This window comes from Sceloporus undulatus, chromosome 6, assembly GCF_019175285.1.
Source record: "Sceloporus undulatus isolate JIND9_A2432 ecotype Alabama chromosome 6, SceUnd_v1.1, whole genome shotgun sequence".
Lineage (NCBI taxonomy): Eukaryota > Metazoa > Chordata > Lepidosauria > Squamata > Phrynosomatidae > Sceloporus > Sceloporus undulatus.
In genome coordinates, this window is record NC_056527.1 from 61,239,584 (window position 1) to 61,252,628 (window position 13,045).

The 13,045-nt window shown below is 43.7% G+C and overlaps 2 protein-coding genes across 5 annotated transcripts in view; one reads left to right on the forward strand and one right to left on the reverse strand.

The window, feature by feature from the left end:
- Positions 1-7,257, reverse strand: part of NT5C3A (5'-nucleotidase, cytosolic IIIA) — a 34,644-nt gene extending 27,387 nt beyond the window's left edge. The window contains exon 1 of one of the 3 annotated variants that reach the window (XM_042474283.1): positions 7,168-7,257. Coding sequence is in view for 1 of the 3 variants with exons in the window: in XM_042474279.1 (XP_042330213.1) it covers positions 6,365-6,502 (138 nt within the window). In the remaining 2 variants the exon portion in view is untranslated. Of the gene's footprint in view, positions 1-6,364; positions 6,558-7,167 lie in introns of those variants that run through there. The other 2 variants (XM_042474279.1, XM_042474282.1) reach the window with 2 other exon arrangements.
- The window catches only part of BBS9 (Bardet-Biedl syndrome 9), a 264,949-nt gene continuing 259,092 nt past the window's right edge, over positions 7,189-13,045 (forward strand). For both annotated transcript variants that reach the window (XM_042474263.1, XM_042474264.1), the window contains exons 1-2: positions 7,189-7,326; positions 11,900-12,023. In XM_042474263.1, the coding sequence (XP_042330197.1) occupies positions 11,912-12,023 (112 nt within the window). In that variant the 5' untranslated portion in view covers positions 7,189-7,326; positions 11,900-11,911. The remainder of the gene's footprint in view (positions 7,327-11,899; positions 12,024-13,045) is intronic.

A 13,045-nucleotide genomic window follows, 5' to 3' on the forward strand; every position in this document is an offset into this window, starting at 1 on the left:
TGCTCTGGTAACTTCGAGATTGGATTTCTGCAATGCACTCTACATGGGGCAACCCTTATACCAAACTCGGAAGCTGCAAATGGTACAGAATATGGCAGCCCGGCTGGTCACTGGCGTACCCAGGACCAGCCACATAACACCTGTACTTAAAGATCTTCATTGGCTGCCCGTTCGCTTCCGAGCTCAATATAAGGTGTTGGTTATCACCTATAAAGCCCTAAATGGCTTGGGCCCAGGATTCCTAAAGGACCGCCTCTCCCCGTACAATCCGCCTCGCACCCTCAGAACATCTGGGCAGCAGCTGCTGAAGGCGCCTGGGGCTAAACGCGCTTCTACGTCTAGAAGGGCTTTTTCTATAGCTGCCCCAGCACTTTGGAACACGCTGCCCATTGAGCTCCGCTCATCTACCACCCTGGCCCAATTTAGGAAGGATCTTAAGACCTTCCTATTTAAGCAGGCATTCCCCGATTAAGTTCCTGTGGGCCTCCCCTCCTCTTCCGTGGCCACGAGGATGGGCGACGGGGCTTTTATTCCTGTTTTTAGTTTTTGTGAATTGTTGTCTGTTGCTAACTGTTTTTAATTGTATCTGCGTGCACTTGATGCACTTTTGTAAGCCGCCCTGATCTATTGGAAGGGCGGGGTAGAAATAAATTTTATTATTATTATTATTATTATTATTATCCATGTCAGTCCTTCCTCAATTTCTCCTATCCTCCACCTTTCCTAGCATTATTGGCTTTTCCACTGAGTTGTGTCTTCTCATGTACAACAAAGTACGACAGCTTCGGTTTGGTCATCGTGGCTTCTAGGGAGAGCAGAAGTTTAAGATTATTTTATTTATCATTTTTAAAACAATGGTCAAAATAATGGCCATTATGTTTTAGATAGTAAGACATAAGAATCTAAGTAGCAGAGTTAACACAGTTAGCATGATAAACCATCATGTTGTGTTTTTGCATGCTGTTTGAACTGAGCCACAGTGATCCATGTTCCACTGAAACCAACATGGTTAGGATCAAGGTGAAGCCCCCCCTTGTTCTTTATTTCATTGAACTGGGAAAACAGTTTTATATTTACTTACTAAATTCCAGAAAAATCATAAAACTTAATGAAAGTGTATAATTGTCATCTTTATGAGAGAAGTCCAAGTTTTTTTTAAACGGTATGACTTTGTTCTGTGCTTATGTCAGCATATGTTTTGTGTTCTAGTGTGACATCACTGTTTCTATAGGAACTAGTCTACAAATATATAATAGGCAATAAACTTTATCTGTACATACAAAGAAATAACTCAAAAAATTATACTGCAATTAATTACTCTATTTTGGACCATCATAGAACTTTCCCTTTGGAAATGATGTAGTATAAAGCAAGACTGACTAACAGAAAAAGGCTGTGTACTTCCCTAAACTGACACAATCATTGTAATGATGTCATTACAAATGACAAAAAAATCTGGGATCTAACCCTAAAGTGCACTCATCCATGTCTACTCAGAAGTGTGTTTCATATTTAGTTCAGCTTACTCCCAACTAAGGCCCTGTTCAGATTGGCCTTAAAGGCTGAATTGGGGGCAGAGTTGGGGCATGGCATCCATATGATGCATGCCCTGGCTCCACGCCCAAGGAGGCATGACACCGTGCACTGTACTGCACAGTTCATGGCGTCACAGCACTCTTCTGGCACTATTGTCTTCATGGTGCAGCGCCAAAGGAGTGCTGTAAAGCCATGGTGCTGTGGCTATTGCACCTTTCCAGGAAACAAAAAGGAGCCGCTTTTTGCAGCTCCTTTTCGTGCCCTGGACAGGCCAGATTGGTGCTGCATCAGGAAAGGCCAGATTGGGGCTGCAGCGGGAAAATGGAAGCGTCTGCAGGCCGCCCCTTAGGGGTGGTCTGCACAGCCCCTAACTATGTTTAACTTCTTAATTAGTCCTTAGTTTGCACTGATATTAATTGGAGCTGTCATGACTATGTTTTCTACTGATTTCAACACAAACCATATCCAAACAGCTTAATTTGGCTCCCACCCAATATCTTTGCTTTTATATAACAACAACAACTTTTAATTCAAAGCATAGCTCTACACAAGAGAGATAACAGAGCAATTGTAACTCTATGCAAATTACATACCACATAGAAATTCCTTGACAGTAAGTGGCACAATTATGGCATATTTAAATAGAACTGCAGTCTGATATGCTGATTTGGATTGTACAGATCTTTATTACACAGCTTTGGATCATTCTTTACAAGCATGCGCAGAAAGACACCAGACTGAAGATACTAGGCTACAAGAGCAATTCTGCATGCAGACTGCAATATTAAACTAAAAAGGCATGATTGTCAAATGAGGGAAATCTTTCTGGGGCTAGTAAAGCTACTCTGTAGATGACTGATTCACATCTTACAATGATTATGCTAATCAGACCATATTTGTCATGAAAACCTACTTTGGTTAATAAACAATTCTACTTAATGGTTATGGTTAAGAGCAACATGACATCACAGCAGATGTCCATAAGTATCAAAAACATACTTATTTCTGTTCACTAATTAGATATTCCTACAACTATCAAGAACTACCTGTGATAGTCTTTCTCCTACATCACTTGTGCTGAGAGTTTCCTGTCCAGAGTTCCTTTTTGGCAGTGAAAGCCATATTCAGAGACAGAAACTGGATAAAGCTTCATCAAAGACCCTAAACGGACGGGTCAAATAAAGTGACTTTCTGCTACTTCAAGGGCGTGATGCTTATACGATACTAACACCACCCAAAGTGACCAGAAAAAGGAGCAGCAAAAAGCGGAAAAGAGGCAGTATCACTATATTACTGGGTCTGACAATAATTTATTGCTTCTTACTTTAATTATCACCAATCCTGCAGCAGCATTCTGACCCTGACTCAGGTCCAAAACAAAGTCCAGAAACAATCCATTTTGAGGTCACTTTAACTGCCCTGACTTACTGCTAAGGAATTCTGGGAATTGTAGTTTATTGTGGCACCAGATTTCTCTCACAGAGAAGGCTAAATGTCTCACAAAACTATACTTCCCGCAATTCTCTAGCATTGAGCCAGGGCTGTTAAAGCTATCTCAAACTGGATTATTTCTGCACTGTGTTTTGGACCTCAGACTGAGGAATTAAACAAACAAATGACCACACACTCAGAAAGGAGAGATGTAATAGTGGTGGGTCTAGCAAATTCCTCACTTGCCTGGAAGATAATTTTATTGTCCAAAATGTGGAAGAGGCAACAAGGGGATCAGATATTTTAGAACTGATCTTAACCAGCAGGGATGACCTGGTTAATGGGGTGCAAGTGGTGGGATCCTTAAGTGGGAGTGATCATATTCTCTTGGAGTTTGTTATACAATGGAAAGGAGAAACCAGGCACAGTCAGACACACATTCCGGACATCAAATTAGGAGTAGCTAGCGAATACTCCAGAGGACAGGATCAAAATTCAAAATGACCATAACAGATTAGAAAGGTGGGCCAAAACTAACAAAAGGAACTTCAACAGGGAGAAATGTACTGCACTTAGGCATAAAAAATGAAATGCATGGATAAGGGATGGAGGACATCTGGCTTAACAAGACCAATAGGGATGTAGGAGTCCCAGTAGCCCACAAGTTGAACATGAGTTCACAGTGTGATGTGGCAGCTAAAAAAGCCAATGTGATTCTAGACTGCATCAACAGAAGTATAGTGTCTGGAACTAAAGTATTAGTGCTACTCTATTGTGCTTTGGTCAGACCTCATCTGGAATATTGTGTCCAGTTCTGGTCACCACAATTCAAAAAGGATGTTGACAAGCTGGAGTCTGTCCAGAGGAGAGCAACAAAAATGGTGAAAGGTCTGATAGGGAGCTGGGTACGTTTAGGATGGAGAAGTTTAAGAGGTGATATGATAGCCCTGTTTAAATATTTGAAGGGATGTTTATGGAGCATAGAATCATAGAGTTGGAAGAGACCGCACAAGCAAGTTTGTTTTCTGCAGTTCTAGAAAACAGGTCCTGGAGGAATGGATTTCAACTATGGGAAAAGAGATTCTGCCTCATCACTAGGAAGAATTTCCTGACAGTGAGACCTGTTCCACAGTAGAACATGTCCCCTTGGAGTGGGGTGGCCTCCCTTCTTTGGAGGTTTTAAAAAGAAGCTGGATAGTGTCTGTCAGGGGTGCACTGAATGTCCCTTGTGGTTTCTTCCAACTCTGATTCTAAGACCCAAGGGCACAGGGTCAATGCCAATATTTGGTTTTTACCTGTATAATTTGCAACAACATAACTGGGATATTCAGAGAGAAGGTACACCAGAATGATTGTACAGAAAGCAAGCACATTGAAACTGTAATTACTGGACAAACACTAATTTAAGAAAGGAGAAAGGCATAATAGAGACTGGAATTGTCATTTATACATCTCCATGAATAGATGGCATTCTCCTTGGATGCCTGCCTAAGGCCAGCAATGGCTGGATGAGGGAAAAACAAAGGGCTACCTTTGTACCAGGTTGGAAGCTTCACTAGTTCAAAACGCTGCAGCCAGATTGGTCGATGAACTTCCAGGCCAGCCATATAACACCGGGATTAAGATCTCTTCACTGGCTACCATTAGCTTCCGGGTTCAATACAAAGTGTGGTTATCACCTATAAAGCCCTAGTGGCTTGGGCCGAGTTACTTGAGGAACGCTCTCCCCCATATAGTCCACCCGCACTCTCAAACATCAGGGAAAAATTTACTATACATCCTGAGGTGAGATTGGCGGCAACTCACAGAGGAGCATTTACATCGGCTGCATCAATGTACTGGAAACAAACTTCCCCAAGGCTTTGGAGGATTCTACATTGGATGCCTTCAAAAAGGCTTTAAAGACCCACTTCTTTTGGTTAGCCTATCCTATGGACTCTTTATAGAGAATGTTTCTCTGATAGAAATGGCTAACTGCATCGACAGATTCCATGTTTGTGTTTGTTTATGTGCTGCTTTGGTTTTTATTGGTATTTAATTGTATAGATAACATTATGATGCGTGTTTTTATGTGTTTTTTAAAGACTCTGTGAACCGCTTTGAGCGGTATACAAATAAAGTAATTATTATTATTAGTTAGTGTAAAACTCAAGAGTTTAATCACCCTTCTCCGCTCAGGGATTGCAATTCTGAAGAAATTTGCCAAGAATATCCTATGAAGGTTCATTTTAGGTCGCCAGAAGTCAAAAAATGGCTTGGAGGCATCCCGAAATATAACAGAGAACAGGTTGCACTGACCGGATCCTATCAATGTTTCCCAACGCCAATTTCCTTACACTCATGTTCTCCACTTGGGAACATAAGACTGGAACCACTGGGAGTCGCATCTAAACAGATGCATGACAGAGTTGCAGTCACACCCTCCTACTACTATTAACACCAACACAGGCAGGTGTCCCATTGGTTTCAACAACTTATTCTAAGTACAGGTGTAAACAACCCTCTGACGACGAGAGTTCTGTTCTACAAAGCTCTTTTTAGCCTACCAGCGCCTTTCCTCGTCTTCTGTTTAGGCCGATAGTTTCAGCAGCCTTGCTTTGGGAGCAAGTGAAAGAGCGCTGGAGAAACACAAGGATCCAGTGTTCGATTGTGGTAGCGTCTGCCAGTGAACAACGCAATAAAGCTTGTGGGGAGGAAGCAGGTTTTACTCTAGCGGCCAATTCTGCTGTCGCTGTGTGTGCAGGCCACAACGCAGAAAGACAACAAAGCACTCTCATTGAATTCTTACTGAGCATGGTGAAATGTGAATGGCGCGGAATCAGCAAGCCTACCTTAACGCGACCCTGAAATAATGGTGTGTGTTGATATATAATGAGACAGAGAGAGAGGGAGCGTATATAGATGGTGGAGTTTGGCTACCGAAGTGCAAATCACAAATAAAGGTGGAGGGCTGCGGGAAAAGAGTTGCATTGGAAGAGGCTTTCGAGTTGTCTCTAGGAGGATGGAAATGTTGTTATCCTGGTACAGTAGGTCTATGGGAGACCAGGGTTTGGATCCTCACTCAGCCATGGAAGCCCATGGGGCAAAAAAGTCACACTCTCTCAGCCTAAGGGAGGCATGGCAAGCAACCTCTGAACGAAACCTGCCAAACAAATGAACAAAACCATGACAAGTTCATCTTAGGGCTCTCATATGTCAGAAACGAGATATAAACCCGGTTTGCCGCACTTTAAACCCTTTGTCTGGCTCTTTGCTATTTCTGGGAGTTGGAGTTTGTTGTGGGGCCCAGGGCCCCACAACAAACTCCAACTCCCAGAATTCCATAGCAAAGAGCCAAAGGGTTTAAAGCGCTGCCAAACCGGGTTATATCTCCAGTGCGGATGCAGCCAGAGCCTACCATCTCTATAATCTTGGTCTTCCTGCCGGTCTTCTTCTTGATGGTGAAGATGTACTGGGCCAGGACCACCCCTCCGACCAAGGCGCAGACGCTGGCGCTGGCCACCGCTCCCATCTTGGCCACGGCGCTCTTGTCCATGGAGGAGAAGCGCTTCCCTTCTTCAGCCCCGCTTCCCGCCCTCGCAACCGTCTCCCAAAGCGTCTGACAACCAAATGGCCGTTGCTTCTGTTGCAAACGCTCGGCCTCCCTCCAGTCACCGACTGCGCATGCGCATAAGGACGGACGGGCGAAACCATTTTAACCCTCCTTTCCTATTTCGTTCCTCTACGCCGATTTTTCTTTACCTTCACAAACAAAGCACCCTTTATCGCTTAAAGAAAAACACCTCACACTCTCAGGTGGTCAAAAGGGAGCAAAGACACGAGACTGAACCATAACCGTCCCCCCTATGTACACAATGGTACAATCCAAGCCGCCATTTTTGTTTGCCTCGTCGCGCCAAGACTACATCTCCCAGAAGGCCCCGCGCCGCCTTATAAATAACCCTCTCCCAATTTGACCGGCCCGAAAGTGGGGCGGGGCCAGGATTTTGGTTGTGTGGAGGCGCTATGACAACGGGAGGGAAAATGGCGGCGGCGACGGCGAGAAGAAGGGGACAAGTCTAGTTTGCGCTGCGTTTGCCAAAGGAGTATTACTCTGACTTTAGGAAAGTTGGTCCCTGAGAGCCGTGTCCGCCATTTGCTCTCCCTCCCTGATGCGGGGTCCCAGGAGGGGCGCTTCGGACGGCGGCTCCTGCCTCCTACCTTGCTCCGCCTGAAGTCTGTGGGGCGAGGAGGGCTCCAGCCTCCTTCCTTCCCTGGCTCCGAGGAGGACCGTTGCTGCTCGGTCAGGGAGGAGGAGGAGGAGCGGGGGCGGCGCGAGGGAGGGAGGCGAGCAAACGGATTCCCTGCCGCCGGCCCCCGGTGAGTGACGCTGGAGGGAGCCCCTCGTGGGAATGGGCGCGACACGTGAAGCGCCGACACGTGTTGAGAGTGACTCAGGAGAGAGGTTGTGGTTGTGGTTGTTGTGGTTGTTGTAAGATGTTCCTGCCTTAAGGAGAACGTTTCCCCTGCCATTGCTTTCCTCTGAGGCTGAGAGAGTGTGACTTTGATAGAATTCAAAGATATAGCCCTATGTATGTAGAGTATGTACAGAGATCTTGTTGTAAAGCCGTGGTTCCCAACCTTTGGTCCTCCAGATGTTTTGGACTTCAGCTCCCAGAATCCCATGCTGTTGGGGCTTCTAGGAGTTGAAGTCCAAGACACCTGGAGGACCAAAGGTTGGGAACCACTGTTGTAAAGCCTTTGAGAGTTGACAGCGAGGGCTTTCCTAGGCTTCAGCCTACTCCCCAGATGCATATTACTATTGTTGTTGTTATTATTGTTGTTATTATTATTGTTTGAGACTCACTGAAAGAAAGAAGTTGGCAGCTTGCTAGACTTCAGCCTCCTTCCCCAGATGGGCATCAGCAGGGGAAGCGTGGCCCTCTTGGTGCCCTTGGACCTCTCAGCAGCCTTGGATACCATAGAAGACCATGGCATCCTTCTGGAACGCTTGAGGGAACTAGGAACCGGAGCACTGCTTTGCAGTGCTTCCAGTCCTATCTCTCGGGTAGGTTCCAGATGGTGTTGCTTGGGGACAGTTGTTTGGCTCAAATCGGGTATCCCTCAAGGCGCGATACTGTCTCCAATGCTATTCAACATTTACATGAAGCCGCTGGGTGAGATCATCCAGAGACATGGGGCAGGGTGTTATCAATATGCTGATGACACCCAAATTGGCTTCTCCATGTCTCAGACTGCTTCGGTGACCAAGTATGGCATCTCCCCTCTGAATGACTGTCTGAGGTCGGTAATGGATTGGAGGAGGGAAAATAGACTTAAGCTGAATCCAAATAAAACGAAGGTACTTGCAATAGGTAACCCAAATCCGGGTTTGGAGATAAGTTCACCAGTTCTAGATGGGGTCACACTTCCCCTCAAAGACTGTGTCCGCAGCTTGGGAGTGCGCCTGGATTTGTCGCTTCAACTGTCTTCTGAGACTGATGCGACAGCCAGGAGTGCCTGTTATCAGCTTCGGCTGATATGCCAGTTGCACCCCTACCTGGAGCAGCAGGACCTAGAAACGGTCGTACATGCTCTAGTAACCTCTCGTCTTGCTATGGAATTCTGGGAGTTGGAGTTTGTTGTGGGGCAATGCGCTCTACATGGGGCAACCTTTGTGCCACGTCTGGAAGCTCCAATTGATACAAAACATGGCACCGGAAAATCTAGGTTTGACCGAATTACACCTATTCTAAAGTCATTACACTGGCTGTCTATTAGCTTCCAGGCTCAGGACAAGGTGTTGGTTATCACCTACAAAGCCCTACATGGCCTGGGTCCAGTCTATTAGAAGGAATGCCTCCTCCCATATAATCCTTCCCATACGCTCCCTTCCTCTGGGAAAAATGTTTTACATCCCAAAAAAGACCAGATTGGTGGTGACTTCCCAGAGGTCTTTTTCTGCTATGGCTCCTAAAGCTTAGAATGACCTGCCGGAAGAGATTCGCCAATTATCCTCATTGGAGGCATTTAAAAAAGCGACTGAAACCTTTCTCTTCCGGCAGGCCTTCCTCTCCTCTCTCCTCCCACTCACTCCATCTCTTGCAGCATGTTAAACAAAGAGTTGATTGCCACAGCTCATTCCTGCCAAAACGCAGATGTCTAAGGAGCAGCAGTGTCACCCCTTCTTTAGGGTGTCACCTTGTGCAGTCTGCACCCCTCTAATGATGCCACTGGTTGAGCCCAGGAAAACAGTTACTACTGTGTTACCTGAATAAGCGTATTATACACAAACATCATTCACGGCTATGGCAGCATATCACTTTCTGTAGTAATAGCAATAGCGGCTTCGTTTATATACCGCTTGATACCACACTAAGCAGTTTCTAAGTATGTTACAGCTGTGAGCTAATTGCCCGTGACAACATGGACACTCATTACAAATATTACAAAAATCAATAGAAATATTACAGAAAACCAATACAGTAGTTTCATTCAGAATGATATTTACTGCTGGAAAGGCTTTCTGTTTTGTCTTGGTCTCCTGTAGATTAATAACTAAAGTGCTTTTGTGTTTCATGTGTCAAGTTACATTTTTAGAATAATTACTTATGGGAAATAGATTGTGATTTGAAATCAGTTAGGGCAGCAGGCGGTTGGGATGTGTTTCCCCCGGTCGGTGTTAAAAAGTGTGTGTGTGTGTGTAAAATAGTTGCGTTAATGTAACTGTCCTTGTGCTGCTAGGCCAAGAGGTGGATTATTGAAATCTCTAGCCTCTTCTTCACCATGTACTAGATAAAAGGAGGCAGGTATTAGAACAGCCTATTTGTGTCCTACTGGATTGAGTTCCTTATCTTATGTCACAAGGGCAAGGCGATTACAATAGAGAACTAGATGGAATAGCCCTGCATGTTATACTCATGATTTGCCCTGTGTTGTTTTGTATTACAAGAGGATTGTATTACAATATATTACAATATTCCTATATTACAAGAGGAACCTGCACTGTTCCAGACAACCAAATCCCCCTCCATGATATTCTGTTCCATTCTCCCTCCTGCCTGGTTTTCAATCTCTTCTCCAAAGGCCTTATATGGCGTTTAAACTCAGTTCTTGGTCTGGTTTTTTTTTGGGGGGGGGATTTCTCTTCCCTTTGCACTTCATCAAACCTGTCGCATGTGACAGTGGTGCCTTTTGGATATATAAGCAGTGGCATTCACCCGTAAACATCAAGAACAGAAGACATGTTTGTGGACCAGTATTACCAGTTACATTGCTTCAAAATGTTGAATCCTATTCCCAGGACTTCTCTTCATCTTCAAGGAACTGCAGTGAGAAAGGGAGGCGGGGGCAAGAAGGCATTTTGGATGCTGATTTTGCAGACCATCCCTAAAAGTGAGAGGTTTCTCCTCTTTTGAAGGAAGTTGCAATAATTGGGCAAAGTAGCTTCTTCTAGAAAGTAGAGTCTAGTCCCTTCAAGAAAGAAAAGCTGCATCACGAATTAGTGGCATCACCAAGAGGGTGCAGGGAGTGCAGACTGTACCAAGTGATACCCAGAAGGTGGTTGGCACTCAGTTGGACAGGAAGGACACACACATGCCCTTGCAAGCTGCTAGGTCTACCTCTCCAGGGAAAAAGCTCAGGACAGAAAAGGAAGGCCAGATGTTAAATGTTAAATGCTCAGAAGATTACTGCTTTAATTAATGTGTTCTGTAGACACCAACTTACTTTTTTGTACATATGATCAGTTTTCATATTCTACTTATTTCTTTTCCTCTAGTTTTACTGTTAACATATTGTCCATCTTCCATACTGATGTGAAGATCTTCATTTTAAATCAATGAACTGTGTGTGTTTGTATATACCTTCAAGTCACATGCTATGAATTAGAGGTGTGTGAAATAATGTTCATAATAGTTGCGTTTGTAACACATGCTAGCATTAATACTAAGTTATTAACAGTAACATTAAATAGATTCATAGGATTAAACAGCTTTCAGTGAAAATGAGAAATAGTCATGTATTCTGTTAATAGTATTACATTACTGTGTATTTAAAACAAAATGGGCAAAATTACCTGCAAAGTAATATGAAGCATGGATTGGTACACAACCAATAAATATTGTTTGTGATAAAACGGTTAAAACAATTCTAAGAATATTTATTACCAAAACCAATGAGTTCTAGAAATGAAATAATTAAACAATTTAGTCCAAGTTTTGGAAACAAGAGCCCTTTACAGACAGTCAAAATAAAGCTGCTTCGAGTCACTTTGGAGGTATGGTGTTTCAATGATACACGCATCCTAAGAATCCAGAAACCACACCAAAGCCACGCTCCAGTCTTTGGTGTGGCTACTGGACTCTTAGGATGCATGTATCATTGAAACACCATACCTCCAAAGTGACTTGAAGCAGCTTTATTTTGGCTGTCTGTAACAGGCCAAGGTTTTTTAAAAATGAATAAATGCGACACAGTGTGGCATTTTGGTCTTTCAGAATGCAGAAGAAGTTGCACCTGCAGTTGGCACTAATTCTGCTCTTTCCAATAAAAGCTTCCTGAGTTTTAAAAAGCAGTTTGTGACATAGAATGGAAAGCACCAGTGGGACATTGAGTTAACCGTAATAGATCAGGATTGTTCTGCCTCTGTGATACAGTACAACAGCAACAGGTGCATTTTCATTTTGATTTGTGGGACTCCATTCCATTGTATCTTTTTTTTTTGTAGAATATGAAGGAAATCTATAAAAATGTCAGTGTGTACCGTCTGTTATTCAAGAAAGGATGTACGGGGAGGTTGAGCAAGATGCATAATTAACACCATCATTTAATGTAGTATTCAACAACAAAAATCTTGGTGACAGTGTATAGATATTAAGAGCAAGTTTGCATAAGCATTTGTTGAAAACAATATATAATATTGCTTTTATAATATCCTGTTTTTTCCAACTAGGCCTGAAGGAGAATGTCTTTATTTAAAGCCCGTGAGTGGTGGTCTACAGTAGTTGGCAACGATGAGGAATTTGATCAAGGATGCTTATGTGTTGCTAATGTTGACAACAGTAGCACTGAACAAGGTAAGTGCATATCACTAGATCTGATGAGTGACTAATATTGCCTGTGAAATGTTATTCCTTGCAGTCTGATGTTTCAAATAGAATTTTCACTAGGTAGAGACTGTAATCCCAAGTGTTGGGGGTTTTTTTTGGAGGGGGGAGTATGCTTTATTAGCCTTACAGGGATTTAAATTTGTGTTAATATGCTTACAATCAACAAACAGAACCTTAATCCAGGAAAGATAGCGGTGCTCAACGCTAGTCAAAAAGCAGATCAGGAACAGGGATACAGGCTCTGCTGCATGAGGTTGTACCTTCCCTGAAGACATAGGTTCAACCCAGGACCTGGATGGCAGGTCTTCAGTATTGGCAAGGTGTATGTTTGCCCAGTTAAAACTAGTGAGCCAGTTGTGCCCATCCCTGGAGATGTCTGATCTGGCCAAGGAGACAACATGCTACAGTTAACTTCTCATCTGAATTACTGTAATGCACTATAATGTGGGGCTACCTTTGTTCTGAAATGACAGCTGGTATAAACGGCTGCAGCCAGAAAGTTGATCACGTCTGGTGACAAGGAGGACATAACTCACTTGTTATAATAGATTCACTGTGTACTAATTTGTTTCTAGGTATAATTCAAATTTCTTGCAACGAAACCCTATAAAGCCCAGCATAGCTTTGGTCCAATTTATCTGAAGCTGTGTATTCTACCATACAGATTTGCCCAGACCCTTTCTCTCAGTCCTTCCACTCTTATAGGCATATTAGGTGGGAATGTGAAAGTGGATTTTCTTGTAGTTGTTCCTAGGTTCTAGAATGTTCTTGAGAAATGTGCAAAGGGATCTTGTAGCACCTTTGAGACTAACCGAAAGAAATAAGTTGGTAGCGTGAGCGTTCATGGAGTTGATCGTACTTCCCCAGACGCATGCTGGGAGTGGATAATCCAGAGGCAGACCTATATAAGCTGGTTGTGTGTGAGAAGAAGAAGAAGGTGACACTGCTGCCTTCCTTGCTGCCTGTTTGTTGCCAGGAAATATTTTTTT